Here is a 20,461-nt window from a genome sequence, read left to right on the forward strand (position 1 = left end):
GACATCTTGGAATGCGAAGTCAAGTGGGCCTTAGGAAGCATCACTAAGAACAAAGCTAGTGGAGGTGATGGAATTCCAGTGGAGCTGTTTCAAATCCTGAAAGATGATGCTGTGAAAGTGCTGCACTCAATATGCCAGCAAATTTGGAAAACTCAGCAGTGACCACAGGACTGGAAAAGTTCAGTTTTCATTCCAATCCCAAAGAAGGGCAATGCCAAAGAATGCTCAAACTACCGCACAATTGCACTCATCTCACATGCTAGTAAAGTAATGCTCAAAATTCTCCAAGCCAGGCTTCAGCAATACGTGAACCATGAACTCCCTGATGTTCAAGCTGGTTTTAGAAAAGGCAGAGGAACCAGAGATCAAATTGCCAACACCCGCTGGATCATCACAAAAGCAAGAGAGTTCCAGAAAAACATCTATTTCTGCTTTATTGACTATGCCAAAGCCTTTGACTGTGTGGATCACAATAAACTGTGGAAAATTCTGAAAGAGATGGGAATACCAGACCACCTGACCTGCCTCTTGAGAAATCAGTATGAAGGTCAGGAAGCAACAGTTAGACCTGGACATGGAACAACAGATTGGTTCCCAATAGGAAAAGGAGTATGTCAAGGCTGTATATTGTCACCCTGCTTATTTAACTTATATGCAGAGTACATCATGGGAAATGCTGGACTGGAAGAAACACAAGCTGGAATCAAGATTGCCAGGAGAAATATCAATAACCTGAGATGTGCAGATGACACCACCCTTATGGCAGAAAGTGAAGAGGAGCTAAAAAGCCTCTTGATGAAAGTGAAAGAGGAGAGTGAAGAGGTTGGCTTAAAGCTCAACATTCAGAAAACAAAGATCATGGCATCTGGTCCCATCACTTCATGGGAAATAGATGGGGAAACAGTGGAAATAGTGTCAGACTTTATTTTGGGGGGCTCCAAAATCACTGCAGATGGTGACTGCAGCCATGAAATTAAAAGAAGCTTGCTCCTTGGAAGAAAAGTTATGACCAACCTAGATAGCATATTCAAAAGCAGAGACACTACTTTGCCGACTAAGGTCCGTCTAGTCAGGGCTATGGTTTTTCCTGTGGTCATGTATGGATGTGAGAGTTGGACTGTGAAGAAGGCTGAGCGCCGAAGAATTGATGCTTTTGAACTGTGGTGTTGGAGAAGACTCTTGAGAGTCCCTTGGACTGCAAGGAGATCCAACCAGTCCATTCTGAAGGAGATCAACCCTGGGATTTCTTTGGAAGGAATGATGCTAAAGCTGAAGCTCCAGTAGTTTGGCCACCTCATGCGAAGAGTTGACTCATTGGAAAAGACTCTGATGCTGGGAGGGATTGGGGGCAGGAGGAGAAGGGGACGACAGAGGATGAGATGGCTAGATGGTATCACGGACTCCATGGACGTGAGTCTGAGTGGACTCCGGGAGATGGTGATGGACAGGGAGGCCTGGCGTGCTGCGATTCATGGGGTCGCAAAGAGTTGGACACAACTGAGCAACTGAACTGAACTGATGTACCATATCTGATAAAATATATAGTAAAATTCCAAAAGAATGCTGTGCCCTCAAAAACCAGCAAGTACAAAAATTCATTTTCTGTCTTTACTAAGCCTACTAAATTTAACCTTCTCTGTACAGTCTCCTCTATATATTATGTACCCTATAACAGAAACTTTAATTACTTTGTAACATTATATTCCAAAAAGACTGGATACCTCATACTCTACAATTATCTATATTCTGGTGTTCTAGACTGTGAGTTACTTGGAAGCAGGACTTTACATTTTCCATCTTTGTCTTGGTGAGAAAAAGCTACTAAGTATTTGGTAAGTTAAAAAATAAAAGGAACATAAAACTCTTAGAGGAAAACACAGGCAGAATAATACTCTATGACACAAATCATAGCAAGACCCTCTATGATCCACTTCCTAGAGTAATGGAAATAAAAACAAAAATAAACAAGTGGGACCTAATTACACTTACAAGCTTTTGCACAACAAAGGAAACTATAAAAAGGATAAAAAGACAACCCTCAGAATGGGAGAAAATAATAGCAAATGAAACAACTGACAAAGGATTAATTTCCAAAATATACAAACAGCTCATACAAGTTAATACCAGAAAAACAAACAGCTCAATCAAAAAGTGGGAAAAAGGCCTAAACAGACATTTCTCCAAAGAAGACATACAGATGGCTAACAAACACATGAAAAGATGCTCAACATCGCTCATTATTAGAGAAATGCAAATCAAAACTACAATGAGCTATCACCTCACACAGGTCAGAATGGCCATCATCAAAAAGTCTACAAACAATAAATGCTGGAGAGGGTGTGGAGAAAAAGGAACCCTCTTGCACTGTTGGTGGGAATGTAAATTGATACAGCCAGTATGGAAGATAGTATGGAGATTCCTTAAAAAACTAGGAATAAAACCACCATGTGACCCAGCAATCCCACTCCCAGGCGTATACCCTGAGGAAACCAAAACTGAAAAAGATATGTGTACTCCAATGTTCATTGCAGCACTATTTACAATAGCTAGAACAGGAAAGCAACCTAGATGTCCACTGACAGATGGATGGATGAAGGAGCTGTGTTACATGTACACAATGGAACATTACTCAGCCAAAAATGGAATGCATATGAGTCAGCTCTAATGAGGTGGATGAACCCAGAGCCTATTATACAGAGTGAAGTCAGTCAGAAAGAGAGACAAATACCATATACTAACACATATAAATGGAGTCTAGAAAGATGGTACTCATGAAATGATATGCAGGGCAGCAATGGAGACACATTCTGTCAGAACTCTCCACCATGACCCGTCCATCTTGGGTGGCCCCACACGGCATGGGTTAGTTTCATTGAGGTCTGACAGAATGTGGTCCACTGGAGGAGGGAATGGCAAACCACTTCAGTATTCTTGCCTTGAGAACCCCATGAACAGTATGAAAAGGCAAAATGATAGGATACTCAAAGAGGAACTCCCAGGTCTTAGGTGCCCAATATGCTACTGGAGATCAGTGGAGAAATAACTCCAGAAAGAATGAAGGGATGGAGCCAAAGCAAAAACAACACCCAGCTGTGGATGTGACTGGTGATAGAAGCAAGGTCCAATGCTGTAAAGAGCAATATTGCATAGGAACCTGGAATGTCAGGTCCATGAATCAAGGCAAATTGGAAGTGGTCAAACAAGAGATGGCAAGAGTGAACGTCAACATTCTAGGAGTCAGTGAACTAAAATGGACTGGAATGGGTGAATTTAACTCAGATGACCATTATATCTACTACTGCGGGCAGGAATCCCTCAGAAGAAATGGAGTAGCCATCATGGTCAACAAAAGAGTCCGAAATGCAGTACTTGGATGCAGTCTCAAAAACGACAGAATGATCTCTGTTCATTTCCAAGGCAAACCATTCAATATCACAATAATCCAAGTCTATGCCCCAACCAGTAATGCTGAAGAAGCTGAAGTTGAAGACTGCTATGAAGACCTACAAGACATTCTAGAACTAACACCCCAAAACAATGTTCTTTTCATTATAGGGGACTAGAATGCAAAAGTAGAAAGTCAAGAAACACCTGGAGTAACAGGCAAATTTGGACTTGGAGTACAAAATGAAGCAGGGCAAAGGCTAATAGAGTTCTGCCAAGAGAACGCACTGATCATAGCAAACACCCTCTTCCAACAACACATGAGAAGACTCTACAAATGGACATCACCAGATGGTCGACACCGAAATCAGATTGATTATATTCTTTGCAGCCAAAGATGGAGAAGCTCTATACAGTCAGCAAAAACAAGAATGGGAGCTGACTCTGGCTCAGATCATGAACTCCTTATTGCCAAATTCAGACTTCAATTGAAGAAAGTAGGGAAAACCACTAGACCATTCAGGTATGACCTAAATCAAATCCCTTATGACAAACAGTGGAAGTGAGAAATAGATTTAAGAGACTAGATCTGATAGAGTGCCTGATGAACTATGGATGGAGGTTTTTGACATTATACAGGAGACAGGGATCAAGACCATCCCCAAGAAAAAGAAATATAAAAAAGCAAAATGGCTGTCTGAGGAGGCCTTACAAATAGCTTTGAAAAGAAGGGAAGTGAAAAGCAGAGGAGAAAAAGAAAGATATAAGCATCTGAATGCAGAGTTCCAAAGAATAGCAAAGAGAGATAAGAAAGCCTTTCTCAGCAATCAATGCAAAGAAATAGAGGAAAACAACAGAATGGGAAAGACTAGAGATCTCTTCAGAAAAATGAGAGATACCAAGGGAACATTTCATGCAAAGATGGGCTCGATAAAGGACAGAAATGGTATGGACCTAACAGAAGCAGAAGATATTAATAAGAGGTGGCGAGAATACACAGAAGAACTGTACCAAAAAGATCTTCGTGACCCAGATAATCATGATGGTGTGATCACTCACCTAGAGCCAGACATCCTGGAATGAAGTCAAGTGGGCCTTAGGAAGCATCACTAAGAACAAAGCTTGTGGAGGTGATGGAATTCCAGTTGAGCTATTTCAAATCCTGAAAGATGATGCTGTGAAAGTGCTGCACTCAATATGCCAGCAAATTTGGAAAACTCAGCAGTGGTCAAGGACTGGAAAAGTTCAGTTTTCATTCCATCCCAAAGAAGGGCAATGCCAAAGAATGCTCAGACAAACTGCACAATTGCACTCATCTCACATGCTAATAAAGTAATGCTTAAAATTCTCCAAGCCAGGCCTCAGCAATATATGAACCATGAACTTCCAGATGTTCAAGCTGGTTTTAGAAAAGGCAGAGGAACCAGAGATCAAATTGCCAACATCCGCTGGATCATCGAAAAAGCAAGAGAGTTCCAGAAAAACATCTATTTCTGCTTGATTGACTATGCCAAAGCCTTTGACTGTGTGGATCACAACAAACTGTGGGAAATTCCGAAAGAGATGGGAATACCAGACCACCTAACCTGCCTCTTGAGAAACCTGTATGCAGGTCAGGAAGTAACAGTTAGAACTGGACATGGAACAATAGACTGGTTCCAAATAGGAAAAGGAGTACATCAAGTCTGTATATTGTCACCCTGCTTCCTTAACTTATATGCAGAGTACATCATGAGAAACGCTGGGCTGGAGGAAGCACAAGCTGGAATCAAGATTGCAAGGATAAATATCAATAACCTCAGATATGCAGATGATACCACCCTTATGGCAGAAAGTGAAGAAGACCTAAAGAACCTCTTGATGAAAGTGAAAGAGGAGAGTGAAAAAGTTGGCTTACAGCTCAACATTCAGAAAACTAAGATCATGGCATCCGGTCCCATCACTTCATGGGAAATAGATGGGTAAACAGTGTCAGACTTTATTTTTCTGGGCTCCAAAATCACTGCAGATGGTGACTGCAGCCATGAAATTAAAAGACGCTTACTCCTTGGAAGGAAAGTTATGACTAACCTAGACTGTATTAAATAGCAGAGACATTACTTTGCCAACAAAGGTCTGTCTAGTCAAGGCTATGGTTTTTCCAGTGGTCATGGGTGGATGTGAGAGTTGGAATATAAAGAAAGCTGAACACCAAAGAATTGATGCTTTTGAACTGTGGTGTTGGAGAAGATGCTTGAGAGTCCCTTGGACTGCAAGGAGATCCAACAAATCCATGCTAAAGGAGATCAGCCCTGGGTGTTCATTGGAAGGTTGATGCTAAAGCTGAAACTCCAATACTTTGGCCACCTGATGTGAAGAGCTGACTCATTGGAAAAGACCCTGATGCTGGGAAAGATTGAGGGCAGGAGGAGAAGTAGACGACAGAGGATGAGATGGTTGGATGGCATCACTGACTCAATGGACATGGGTTTGGGTGAACTCCGGTAGTTGGTGATGGACAGAGAGGCCTGGTGTGCTGCGATTCATGGGGTCGCAAAGAATCAGACATGACTGAGAAACTGAACTGAACTGAACTGAATGGAGACACAGACATAGAGAACAGACTTTTGGACTTTGGGGAGATAGATTGGGGAGGAAGGAGAGGGTGGGATGTATGGAGAGAGCAACATGGAAGATTACATTACCATATGTAAAATAAACAGTCAATGGGAATTTGCTGTATGACTCAGGGAACTGAAAAGGGGCTCTGTAAAAACCTCAACCTAGAGGGGTGGGATGGGAAGGGAGATGGGAGGGAGGTTCAAGAGGGAGGGGATATATGTATACCTATGGCTGATTCATGTAGATGTTGGGCAGAAGACAATACAGTTCTGTAAAGCAATTATCTCTGAATTAAATAATAAATTTAAAAGGAACAACAAAAGGCCAGAAAATGCAGTTCCCAGTCGAATCATCCAGGATGATATCTGAGCCCATACATCTTTATTGTGCTGTGCTTAGTGACTCAGTTGCATCCAACTCTTTGCGACCCCATGGACTGTAGTCTGCCAGGCTCCTCTGTCCATGGGGATTTTCCAGGCAAGAATACTGGAGTGGCCTTCAGAATGGGAGAAAATAATAGCAAATAAAGCAACTGACAAACAACTAATCTCAAAAATATACAAGCAACTCCTGCAGCTCAATTCCAGAAAAATAAACGACCCAATCAAAAAATGGGCCAAAGAACTAAATAGACATTTCTCCAAAGAAGACATACAGATGGCTAACAAACACATGAAAAGATGCTCAACATCACTCATTATCAGAGAAATGCAAATCAAGACCACAATGAGGTACTATTTCACACCAGTCAGAATGGCTGCGGTGCAAAAGTCTACAAGCAATAAATGCTGGAGAGGGTGTGGAGAAAAGGGAACCCTCTTGCACTGTTGGTGGGAATGCAAACTAGTACAGCCACTATGGAGAACAGTGTGGAGATTCCTTAAAAAACTGGAAACAGAACTGCCATACGACCCAGCAATCCCACTGCTGGGCATACACACTGAGGAAACCAGAATTGAAAGAGACACGTGTACCCCAATGTTCATCGCAGCACTGTTTATAATAGCCAGGACATGGAAACAACCTAGATGTCCTCCAGCAGATGAATGGATAAGAAAGCAGTGGTACATATACACAATGGAGTATTACTCAGCCATTAAAAAGAATACATTTGAATCAGTTCTAATGAGATGGATGAAACTGGAGCCTATTATACAGAGTGAAGTAAGTCAGAAAGAAAAACACCAATACAGTATACTAACACATATATATGGAATTTAGAAAGATGGTAATGATAACCCTGTATGCAAGACAGCAAAAGAGACACCAATGTATAGAACAATCTTTTGGACTCTGTGGGAGAGGGCAAGGGTGGGATGATTTGAGAGAATGGCACTGAAACATGTATAATATCATATATGAAATGAATCACCAGTCCAGGCTTGATGCATGATACTGGATGCTTGGGGCTGGTGCACTGGGATGACCCAGAGGGATGGTATGGGAAGGGAGGAGGGAGGGGGGGCTTGGGATGGGGAACACGTATATACCTGTGGTGGATTCATGTTGATGTATGGCAAAACCAATACAATATTCTAAAGTAATTAACCTCCAATTAAAATAAATAAATTTATATTTAAAAAATAAAATAAAATATATTTCAAAAGAAAAAAAAAGAATACTAGAGTGGGTTGCCATGTCCTACTCCAGGGGATCTTCCCGACCCAGGGATCGAACCCAGGACTCCTGCATTGCAGGTGGATTCTTTAGCATCTGAGTCACCAGGGTAGCCCATGTGTCTTTATTAAAGAGTGTCCATGTTTGCTTCACGTCTTTTAAGGGAAGCACTGTATGCCCTTGTGGCTGGTATTTGGCAGAGGCCAGGGTGCAGCATAAATCTTAAATTCAAGGGCACGTGTTCTTTGGCCTGGGAGCTGATGATCTGTGGGCTTCTCAGGTGGCACCAGCGGTAAAGAACCCGCCTGTCAGTCTAGGAGCCGTAAAAGATGTGGGTTTGACCCAACACAATGCTGGCATTCGAATGTATTTAAAGTTGTACTGGGAGTTTGAGACTGACATGTACACATTACTGTATTTAAAATAGATAACCAACAAGGACCTACGATATAGCACAGGGAACCCCATTCAATATTCTATAATAACCTAAATGGGAAAATGATTTGAAAAAGAACAGGTACATGTATATGGATAACTGAGTCACTTTGCTGCCCCCTTGAAGCGAACACAACATTGTTAATCAACTATGCTCCAATATAAAACAAAATTTTAAAAAATAAACTAGAATTGTGTTGAAAGAATGAAGGGAAGACCACTTTAGTTCCAAGAATCCTAGGGAAACTGTCAAGTGTTAGAATCTGTTTGAATTTTTGCTGTCTTTGATCCAAAGGTGTTTCGGTTTGCACATATTTCAATTTGGTAAATTTTACTTGCTTTTTGATGTTTTTTCCTGTTTCCATCACACCATTGTGCTGGTTTTAGCCAGGTCTTCCTGGTGGATTCCCTGACTTCCCTGGTGGCTCAGATGGTAAAGCGTCTGCCTACAGTGCAGGAGACCTGGGTTCATCCCTGCGTTGGAAAGATCTCCTGGAGAAGGGAATGGCAACCCACTCCAGTACTCTTGCCTGGAAAATCCCATGGACGGAGGAGCCTGGTAGACTACAGTCCATGGGGTCGCAAAGACTTGGACACCACTGAGCAACTTCACTTTCCTTTCCTATTGTGCTGGTTTTAGCCAGGTCTTAGCTGTTTGAGAAGTTGTTTGCTTTTTTTTTTTTAATGATCTCTGTGCCTCAGTTCTCCTATATGCAAAAGTAAGATTGTAATATTTACATCAAAAGGTTATTAGATAAGATGCAATAATACAATGCATATGAAGAGGCTAATATGTAGCTGAAACAAACTAAGCGATTACAATAGTTATCTTTCTATCCTTCTTTCTTTCCCTTAGTTTTAATCTCAGTAAGAATACTGATAGAATTAGGTGATAAATCACCTTTTTTTAAAATGTTTTACTTTTCCCTCTATTCAACACAACCAAACTCCACGAGAGCTATTTTCCCTAATAAAGTATCTTCTAGTTAATAGAGCACAGTGTTAACGTTTTATAGTTTGCTTTTAATGATATTCCCAGAGCATTTGTCATTCATATTGATTGTTTTTGGCTAATTATGAACTAAAAGTCTTCACAGATATGCTCTAAAAAAGGAGGATCATAAACCGAAGACTGACTGGGAGAAAAAAATGTACCAGTAATCCTTTAAGTTTTCCTTTAATCATGACAGGTCTTTTGAGATAGAATTATTTCCATTTAAGAAATAAAATAAAGCATTTTTAAAAAGCATAAAAGTTAAAGAAGAGGTGAATAAATACAGGAAAGGGGGAGGAGAATTCACCATGGATTACCGGATTTAATGCCTCAGATGCCTCCAGAAGGGACTGCTCATCAGCTCCCGTAAAACCCAAGCAGGATGCCAGGAGACATTTCCAGTTCTAACCCTAGCTTAACAACTCTGCATTATTCACACTGTGAAGCAACCTGCTGCAGGCAAGAGGCTTGACTGCCATGCTTGCGTTTCCTACTGTCTGAATGGCTGCTCCAATTCAATGTTTTCAGGTGCCTTTCACTCAAATGTTTGTATTCCCCAGGACACATTCTTCCGGTTAGTCCTTACAGAAGAGTTTCTTACCCTAAATGTTTCATAGCTAATCTCATCTATTCATATTATTTCATCCATCATCTAAATACCAGCGCTTCCCAAATCTGGAAATATAAGCTTCCTCTCCTGAGCTACAGATCCATGAATGATCCTGCCAATGGGCTGTCTTCACCTGGGGACGCCCAGGCATCTTAGCACATCTAGTTCTGAATCCATGCCTTTCCTCTACAAATCCGTTCCTCCTCACAAGTTTCCAAATCATATATCTTAAAAAGTCACCTTTGATTTTTATTTTCACTCCCCATCCACAGGTTTTTTTTCCTCCAGATCCTGCAGATTTAAATTATTTTTTTTTATTCTGTTACCCTCACTCATTTCCTTTTCTTTTCTTGCCCAGTTTTACTCTTATGGTTTCCTGACTCCTTTACTTTTATACCCCCAGAACTGGTCTAAAACTTTGCTTTACAATGTGATCATACTGATTCTGTAAAATAGAAATCTGTATCCCAGTACTGCTTTCTTTCCACAATTGGCACCCCACTGAACTTACCATGACCGACACTCCACAATAGGTTTCAAGTTGGCCCCCCAGTCGAGCCTCATCTCTCAGGCCTTTTGTTTCCAAATGTTCCACTAAGGATGCCTGAACTACTTGCTTTTTCTTGAATGAAGCTAACTTTTTACACTTATATTTCCACTACCTTCCCATGTTCTGCTATAGTCATTTTCAACGTTAAGCCTGATACTGTCTTATTTTAGAGCTATGTCTCCTAATGCCTTGCCATTCTTTTGTATTTTAAGTTCTTTTTCACTGTATTTTAAACCGATATATTACTGTCAACTTGAACTCAACTTAACCTCTTTTATCTATATCATCTATACCCTGAAGATAAATAACAATAACCATGATGACAATATTTTGTTGGCACTTCTTGAATATTTACTAGGTATCAGGCAATATTTTAAGTTCTTTATGTATGTTGACTAACTTAGTCCTCACAGAAATGCTGTACCCTAGGTAGTATTATCTATCTTTATTTTACAGATGTGGACACAAACATAAACAAGTAAAGGAAGGTCTAAGGTCTAACAGAGCTAAGAGTAAAATTAAGTCTGGTTGCAAAACCTGTATCCCTAATCATGCTCTATACTACCTTCCACAGAAGACAAGACAGGCCTTACTGATTTGACGTCTATCAAATAGAAGGTTGGTCCAGTAATGACAGCAGGTTCACTCCAGCTGATGTTGATGCTAAAAGGTGATGTTGCTACTACATGCACATTTTCAGGAGGACCATCTGGAGCTATGAAAATAGAAAAAATTCAGTTACCTTTCTACATTTAAGCTAGTATTTACCACAGTATGATGACAGAAAAGACCATAAGAAGGATGATGGTAATGAATTATATATTATAGTTCACAGCATACTAAAAGGCATTGCCAAATCAAAAGATGTAATTCCTTTAAAAATAATTACTATACATAAAGAACTTCCACATGAGAAATTACTGATCATAAATACATGATTTTTAATCTCAAAACAACATTTTGAAAAGAAAGCATTCAGTTCAGTTCAGTTCAGTCGCTCAGTCGTGTCCAACTTTGTGACCCCATGAATCACAGCACGCCAGGCCTCCTTGTCCATCACCAACCCTCGGAGTTCACTCAGACTCGCATCCATCGAGTCAGTGATGCCATCCAGCCATCTCATCCTCTGTCGTCCCCTTCTCCTCCTGCCCCCAATCCCTCCCAGCATCAGAGTCTTTTCCAATGAGTCAACTCTTTGCATGAGATGGCCAAAGTACTGCAGTTTCAGCTTTAGCATCATTCCTTCCAAAGAAATCCCAGGGCTGATCTCCTTCAGAATGGACTGGTTGGATCTCCCTGCAGCCCAAGGGACTCTCAAGAGTCTTCTCCAACACCACAGATCAAAAGCATCAGTTCTTCAGCGCTCAGCCTTCTTCACAGTCCAACTCTCACATCCATACATGACCACAGGAAAAACCATAGCCTTGACTAGACGGACCTTAGTTGGCAAAGTAATGTCTCTGCTTTTGAATATGCTATCTAGGTTGCTCATAACTTTTCTTCCAAGGAGTAAGCGTCTTTTAATTTCATGGCTGCAGTCACCATCTGCAGTGATTTTGGAGCCCAAAAAAATAAAGTCTGACACTGTTTCCACTGTTTCCCCATCTATTTCCCATGAAGTGATGGGACCGGATGCCATGACCTTTGTTTTCTGAATGTTGAGCTTTAAGCCAACTTTTTCACTCTCCTCTTTTACATTCATCAAGAGGCTTTTTAGTTCTTCTTCAGTTTTTCTGGCATTACTAATTGCTAAAATAAATCTATTTGAATAGTTTTATTTTTAAATAGCCTAATAATGTTGTTTTAAATGCAACTTGTTCGAGTGAATTATATTTAAAATGTATTTTCTTACAAATGTAAATTGGATTGGTTTATTGTCTTCACTGAGGGGATAACATAGGAAATAGGTTATACAACTGATCTTATCATTACAAATGTAAATATTTCCTGAATTCATTTTGATTCCAAACAAATTCTTTAATTTGTCCTACTTTTAATATTATTGTCTTTTCATCAGGAGTGCAGAACAAGGGATAACATTTTAAGTAATTGCTGAAAACTCTTGTTTAAATTTTAATTTGTGAAACGACTAGGAACTACAAGAGTTTTCAGTTTGTTAAGAAGGAATTAGTCAGAGTTAGTTTGACATAGACATTGCCCTAGAAACACTGCTGTGCACATCTCTATCCTCATATGGTCCCTCGTCAATACTAGGGGCATTATATATTGGGAGATGAGTATTTCCCAGCACTTCTGATTTTTAAATCCACATAAACAAACATTACTGAGCAATGTCATTCCTTAGATCCTGAGAAGGTGTAAAGATGAAGATAAAATATTCCTTTCCTGAAATAAATTTGTAACAGCAACAAGCTGTATAATCTTGGTCAAACAACAAAACTTCTGGACCTCAGTGTCCTCTTCATATGCAGATTTTACAGTGCTTTAAAAAGAGTTACAAGTGATTGAGCACAAAATGTGTGAAAGTAGCCCATTCGTGTCTGGTCCTTTTTGTCAATTAATACAAAATATTATTACAAAGGGCAAAGGAAAGATAAGAACTAATTAGAAATACAAATAATCTGCTGTGAGAGGGCAGAGGACACCGTGGTGAGTACAGAAGGGCAGGGAGGCAAGGTAAAGTTGCAGAGATGGGGACTGAAGAAACTTTGAAACATGAGAAGGATTTCAATAATCAGAAGGGCAGGCGCAGGGGCACTTCTCTGCTAAAAGGGTCACAAGCAAAGCCACAAAGATATAAACAACAGGGTCCACAGACAGATATAATTTTACTTCTGCAGCATGGCTTTCCATGGTAATCTTATGTTTATTATTTTATACACTGAAAAATATTACTCTAGGAAGGGGTCCACACACTTCACCAGACTGTCAAAGGAACCCACGGTGCAAAAAAATTTCAGAATCCCTATATTCAAAGAATAGAGATATCACACAGTGTTCATGAAGGGGTGGGGTAGGGAGCAAGCCAACTAGTCATTTGGGAACTAAGTTAGGCAGTACCGATGATTATGTTAAAGGGTTTGAAGTTCACTCTTTAAACAATGGGATGTCACTGAAAGTTTTGAGAAGGAAAGTACTTTTCTAATGACTTGGGAAGAAATCTCAGGCAGCTATGAAAAAGATAAGCACTCTGAAGCAGTGAGTTCAGACAGGTTATTTCCAAAATGTCAGGTAAGAGCTGATGAGAGCCGAAAGAAGAGTGACAGCAGGTAGAGAAAAGAGGAGATGAACCCAGAGTCCTGAGAAAATTTAATAAAAAGAACATAAGGGCTGACTAGCTGTGAAACAGAGGGTATAGCAAAAAGCGAATACATGTATTAATACTGGGGGAGTCCTGATAGAATTCACAACAGCACCTTCAAGAACAGATGCTAGTTTGGATAGGGATAAGACCTTGGCAGGGGATGCTAAATTTGGGATCTGTACTCATTAAGCCTGAGATACTCACAAGGATTGGCAACTGGAAAACGGAGTCTAGAACAAGGGAGATGGGACCAAGATGAAAAGAGTTTGTTAACAAATTTCAGGTAATTCCTTACAAATTGAGATAGTATCAATATGGCAAGTATATCTGGCTCAGGTGACTCACAGGCTCTGAAGAAAGCCAAAAGGTTTATTTCAACACTAGGTAAGTATTTAAGATGCTCATAGTAATGACAATCTTTGGACTATTAATGAGTTCTTGGTACTTAGAACATTTCCAAGAGAAATGGTATTATGTGTTTTGGAATTTAGGTGCCCAACTCAGCCTGGATTCTTCACTGTTGGAGCCACCAGGGAATCTCTCAACTCAGTCCATGAAGTACTTTTTAATAGTACCATTGACATAATTGGCATAATTGACATAATTGGAGAAGGAAATGGCAACCCACTCCAGTGTTCTTGCCTGGAGAATCCCAGGGACGGGGGAGCCTGGTGGGCTGCCGTCTCTGGGGTCGCACAGAGTCGGACACGACTGAAGCGACTTAGAGAGAGTGAGTATTGACATAATTTAAAGAAGTACTCAGATGTTACTATAGAGGAGGTATAAGAAATATTACGTGGGAAAATGGTTGTGGATGAAAAACATATCCTTCTACTTGTACCTTTACTGAATTTTGTGCGATACTCTGAACACAGACTCAGAGATGCAGTCTACATGATACTCAGGGGAGAGAGGGAGGAAGGGATGCTCCAGGATTCCAAGGTGTGATGAGCTGCGGTGCTAATGACAGAATACGGTCCCTGATTTCTCTGATTAGTGTAGAAGAGATCATGGAATCTCAGCACTTAAACACACGCTGCACATACTGAGATCTTCAGTCATATTCTAATTTTAGGGTCCTAGATTTAGGAACACTGCCTCAAATTGTAGCATAATTCAGATACCTGGACATAACAAATGATAGTGATGAGAGGGCTCTGCCACCAGCATAACTAATTGCTTTTGGATGCCTCACGGGATAATTCACTCCATATTCAAGAGTGGCAATCCTGGGCTCCTCTGGTGGTCCAGTGGTTGGGAATCCACCTGCCAATGTAGGGGACATGGGTTCAGCCCCTGATCTAGGAGGATCTCACATTCTGCAGAGCCACTGGGCTAACGTGCCATGGCTACTGAGCCCACACGTGGCAGCTGCTGAGCTCACATGCTGCAAATGCTGAAGCCTGTGCACCGAGAGCCCGTGCTGGCACTCAGCACCCAGAGGAGCTGCCAGTCAGCAGCCCATGCACCAACTCAGAGGGGCTTTGGTCCGGCCTAACTAGACAGAGACCGTGTATAGCCACAAAGAATGAAGACACGGCGCAGCCAAAAAATAAATACATGTTTAGAAAAAAAGAGTGGCCACTTCTTCCCTTCCTGAATATTGCTTAGAAATGTCATACCCCCTAACAAGTAGTAGCTTAACAAATAGTAGCTCTGAATCTCTGTATTTAACTGTTAAGTGAGGAGTGGACAGGCTTAAGAATCAGGTACTCATTACTCATCATCATTATAGATTTTCCTCATGGAGAAACCTACTTTGAAAAATGGGTTTCAAAGGCCTAACTCCCGCCTTTGACTCTAAAAGAGGATGGGTCAGAAGCTAAGTAAAACTTTATGAAGGTGTTTATTCATTAATAATTAATATCTTAATTATTTACCCTTTATTAATGTTTTCCTCAGACCTGCCCTCTAGTTCTGTAAGAACCATTGTGGAAAAGAACACTATTATGACAGGTTGCATATTTTAAGCGGTATGAGACTGGAAAATAGTTTAGCCTACCTTTTTATTTCTGCTCAAACATTCTGTTGGTTTTTAGGTGAAATTTATGTATTTATTGAAACAATAAATATTTATTGTACATCTTCTACGTGCCAAGGATGAGGAAGACACCAAGCCTACAGAAGTGAGCAGGTTAGTTGTAGACCTAACATTTAGAGCTTTTCTAGTACTGAACATCTATACTGAAGGCCTTTTCATACTGCTGATGGGGTTCTCAAGGCAAGAATGCTGAAGTGGTTTGCCATTCCCTTCTCCAGTGGACCACATTTTGTCAGAACTCTCCACCATGACCTGTCCTTCTTGAGTAGCCCTACACAGCATGCCTCATAGTTTCATTTAGATGAGGCTGTGGCCCAAGTGCTCAGTTTGATGAATTTTCTGTCACTGTGGTTTTCAGTCTGTCTGCCCTCTGATGGATAAGAGGCTTAGGGAAGCTTCCTGTTGTGAGACACTGACTGTGAGGCAAACTTGGATCTTGGTCTGATGGGCAGGGTCATGCTCAGGAAATCTTTAACCCAATTTTCTGTTGATGAGTGGGGCTGTATTCCCTCCAAGTTGCTTGACCTGAGAACAAACTATGGTCGGGTAATGAAGATAATGGGGACCTCCTTCAAAAGGTCTAGTTGTATTCAGTGCCCCTGACCCTGCCACAGGCCACTGTCAACCCACGCCTCTGCCGGAGAATTCTGGACACTCACAGACAAGGCTGGGTCAGTCTCCTCTGGGGCCACTACTCCCTTCTCCTGGGTCCTGGTGTGCACAAGGTTTTGTTTGTGCCCACCAAGAGTCTGTTTCCCCTGTCCTTTGTAAGTTCTGTAATCAAATCCCACTGACCTCCACAGTCAACTTCCCTGGGTGTTCTCAGTCCCTTTGCCAGATCCCTAGGTTGGGAAATCTGTTGTGGGTCCTAGAACTTTCTCAACAGTGTGAAAATGTATTTGGTATAATTGTTCTGCAGTTTTTGCCTTATCTAACTCAATGAAATAGGAGCCATGCTGTGCAGGGCCACCCAAGATGGGTGGGTCATGGTGGAGAGTTCTGACAAAACATGGTCCACTGGAGAAGGGAATGGCAAACCACTTCAGCATTCTTGCCTTGAGAATTCCATGAACAGTATGAAAAGGCAAAAAGAAATAACACTGAAAGATGAATTCCCAGGTCAGTCGGTGCTCAGTATGCTACTAGTGAAGAATGGAGAAATATCTCCAGAAAGAATGAAAATACAGAGCCAAAGTGAAAACAACACCCAGTTGTGGATGTGACTGGTGATGGAAGTAAAATCCAATGCTGTACGAACAAAGCAAATTGGAAGTGGTCAAACGAGATGGCAAGAATGAACAGTGACATTTTAGGAATCGATGAACTAAAATGGACTGGAATGGGTGGCTTTAATTCAGATTACCATTATATCCACTACTGTGGGCAAGAATCCCTTCGAAGAAATGGAGTAGCCCTCATAGTCAACACAAGTCTGAGATGCAGTACTCGGTGCAGTCTCAAAAATGACAGAATGATCCTTGTTCATTTCTGAGGAAAACTATTCAATATCCTAGTAATTCAGGTCTATGGTCCAACCACTAATGCTGAAGAAGCTGAAGTTGAACGGTTCTATGAAGACCTACAAGACCTTCTAGAACTAACACCCAAAAAAGATGTCCTTCCATCATAGGGGACTGGAATGCAAAAGGAGAAAGTCAAGAGATACCTGGAGCAACAAGCAAGTTTGGCCTTGGAGTACAAAGTGAAGCAGGGCAAAGGCTAACAGAGTTTTGTCAAGAGAACATACTGGTCATAGCAAACACCCTCCTCCAACACCACAAGAGATGACTCTACACATGGACATCACCAGGTGGTCAACACGAAAATCAGATTGATTATATTCTTTGCAGCCTTAGATGAAGAAGCTCTATACAGTCAGCAAAAATAAGACCAGGAGCTGACTGTGGCTCACATCATGAACTCCTTATTGCCAAATTCAGACTTCAACTGAAGAAAGTAGAGAAAACCACTAGACCATTCAGGTATGACCTTAATCAAATCCCTTATGTGGAAGTGAGAAATACAATGGAAGTGACAAACAGATTAAGGGGATTAGATCTGATGGAGTGCCTGAAGAACTACGGGTGGAGGTTCATGACATTGTTCAGGAGGCAGTGATCAAGACCATCCCCAAGGGAAAAAAAAATGCAAAAAGGCAAAATGGTATACTGACAAGGTATACCAAACAGCTGAGAAAAGAAGAGAAGCTAAAAGCAAAGGAGAAAAGGAAAGATACAGCCATCTGAATGCAGAGTTCCAAAGAATAGCAAGGAAATAAGAAAGCCTTCTTCAGCGATCAATGCAAAAGAAATAGAGGAAAACAACAGAATGGGAAAGACTAGAGATGTCTTCAAGAAAATTAGAGATACCAGGGAACATTTCATGCAAAGATGGGCTCGATAAAGGACAGAAATGGTACGGACCTAACAGATGCAGAAGAGATTAAGAAGAGGTGGCAAGAACACACAGAAGAACTGTACAAAAAGATCTTCATGAACCAGATAACCATGTGATCACTCATCTAGAGCCAGACATCCTGGAGTGTGAAGTCAAGTGGGCCTTAGGAAGCATTACTACGAACAAATACAGTGAAGGTGATGGAATTCCAGCTGAGCTATTTCAAATCCTAAAAGATGATACTGTGAAAGTGCTGCACTCAGTACACCAGGAAATTTGGAAAACTCAGTAGTGGCCACCAGACTGGAAAGGGTCAGTTTTCATTCCAGTCCCAAAGAAAGATAATGCCAAAAAATGTTCAAACTATTGCACAATTGCATTCATCTCACACACTAGCAAAATAATGCTCAAAATTCTCGAAGCTTCAACAGTACGTGAACCGAGAACTTCCAGATGTTCAAGCTGGATTTAGAAAGGGAGGAGGAACCAGAGATCAAATTGCCAACATCTGTTGGATCATAAAAAAAGCAAGGAAATTCCAGAAAACATCTACTTCTGCTTTATTGACTACACCAAAGCCTTTGACTGTGTGGATCACAACTGTGGAAAATTCTTCAATACATGGGAATAGCAGACCACCTTACCTGCCTCTTGAGAAATCTCTATGCAGGTCAAGAAACAACAGTTAGAACTGGACATGGAACAATGGACTGGTTCCAAATAGGGAAAGGACTATATCAAGGATGTATATTATCACCCTGCTTATTTAACTTAAATTCAGAGTACATCATGGGAAATGCCAGGCTGGATAAAGCACAAGCTGGAATGAAGATTTCCAGGAGAAATACCAATAACCTCAAATACGCAAATGACACCACCCTTATGGCAGGAAGCAAAAAAGAACTGAAGAGCCTCTTGATGACGGTGAAAGAGGAAGAGTGAAAACATTGGCCTAAAACTCAACATTCAAAAAACTACGATCAGGGGCTCTGTATCAACCTAGAGGGGTGGGCTGGGGAGGGAGATGAGAGGGAGGTTCAAGAGGGAGGGGATATATGTACACCTATGGCTGATTCATGTTGAGGTTTGACAGAAAACAACAAAATTCTCTAAAGCAATTATCCTTCAATTAAAAAATAAATTAAAAAACTGTAACATCACACACACACAAGAGAAACTAAGATCATGGCATCCAGTCCCCTCACTTCATGGCAAATAGGTGGGGAAACAGTGGAAACAGTGACAGACTTTATTTTCTTGGGCTCCCAAATCACTGCAGATGGTGACTGCAGCCATGAAATTAAAAGAAGCTCACTCCTAGGAAGAAAAGTTATGACCAACCTCGACAGCATATTAAAAAGCAGAAACAACTTTGCCAACAAAGGTCCATATAGTCAAAGCTATGATTTTTCCAGTAGTCATGTATGGATATGAGTTGGACTGTGAAGAAAGCTCAGCACTGAAGAATTGTTGCTTTTGAACTCTGGTGTTGGAGAAGACTCTTGAGAGTCCCTTGGACTGCAAGGAGATCCAACCAGTCCATCCTAAAGGAGAATGGTCTTGAATATACACTGGAAGGATTGTTGCTGAAGCTGAAGCTCCAATACTTTGGCCACCTGATGTGAAGAGGTGACTCATGAAAAGACTCTTATGCTGGGAAAGACTGAAGGCAGGAGGAGAGAGGGATGAAAGAGGATAAGATGGTTGGATGGCACCATCGACTCGATGGACATGGGTTTGGGTGAACTCTGGGAGTTGGTGATGGACAAGGAGGCCTGGTGTGCTGCGGTTCACGGGGTCACAGAGTCGGAGACGACTGAGTGACTGAACTGATCTGATACTCAAGGCAGCCATTTTTGAGGTCTGAGTTAGAGGGAAAAAACCATTACAAAGATCACGTGACCTCTATTTCAGGAGAGGGAGAAAAATAATATATATTATAAATATTTAAATATGTAACTAATAATTAAATTATATACTGTTGGGAAGTATATATGTACCATGTACATGGGATGATATGTACCATGACAAAAACTGAATCAGGATAACTGGAACGGGAAGGTGGATAGGAGTTACTATTTTAAAAAATATGGTGGTCAGGCAATGCCTGTCTAAACTAGTGACATTTAGGCAAAGATGGGAAGGAGGTGAAAGAGATGGGGATATTTGAAGAAAGTGTCACAGGGAGGAGAGTGGCCACTGCACAGTCTCTGAGACAGGATTGTGCCCGGTGTGTTCTAGAAAAACAGAGATTCCAGGGAGGCTGGAGCCAAGTGAATCAGAATGAGAGTCAGAGAAGAAATGGGGCCAGATTGTTCAGGGTCTTTAATGCCACGGCTAAAGTCTCTGTAAGAACTGCCTTCATAGACAAGAAAGACAAAAGCCATAGTTTAATAAACTAACATCATGAACTGGAAGAAGCCTCTATAGGTTTTGATGTTCGATATCCACTCCTACCAGGAATTGATGGACAAAAAGTCATTATATCAAGAGGACCGATTATCTCCAGAAATCTGATTCCTACAGCTTTACAACATATATCAACTCAGTGACTGTTGGGACTATAG

The 20,461-nt window shown here is 41.0% G+C and overlaps 1 protein-coding gene across 1 annotated transcript in view; it reads right to left on the reverse strand.

Annotated features, from left to right (window-relative positions):
* The window catches only part of PTPRQ (protein tyrosine phosphatase receptor type Q), a 239,820-nt gene that overhangs the window by 78,580 nt on the left and 140,779 nt on the right, over positions 1–20,461 (reverse strand). Inside the window, exon 27 of the mRNA XM_040234499.1 lies at positions 10,785–10,906. Within this exon, the coding sequence (XP_040090433.1) occupies positions 10,785–10,906 (122 nt within the window). The remainder of the gene's footprint in view (positions 1–10,784; positions 10,907–20,461) is intronic.

Source organism: Oryx dammah, unplaced genomic scaffold (genome assembly GCF_014754425.2).
Source record: "Oryx dammah isolate SB20612 unplaced genomic scaffold, SCBI_Odam_1.1 HiC_scaffold_29, whole genome shotgun sequence".
In the NCBI taxonomy this organism is placed as follows: domain Eukaryota; kingdom Metazoa; phylum Chordata; class Mammalia; order Artiodactyla; family Bovidae; genus Oryx; species Oryx dammah.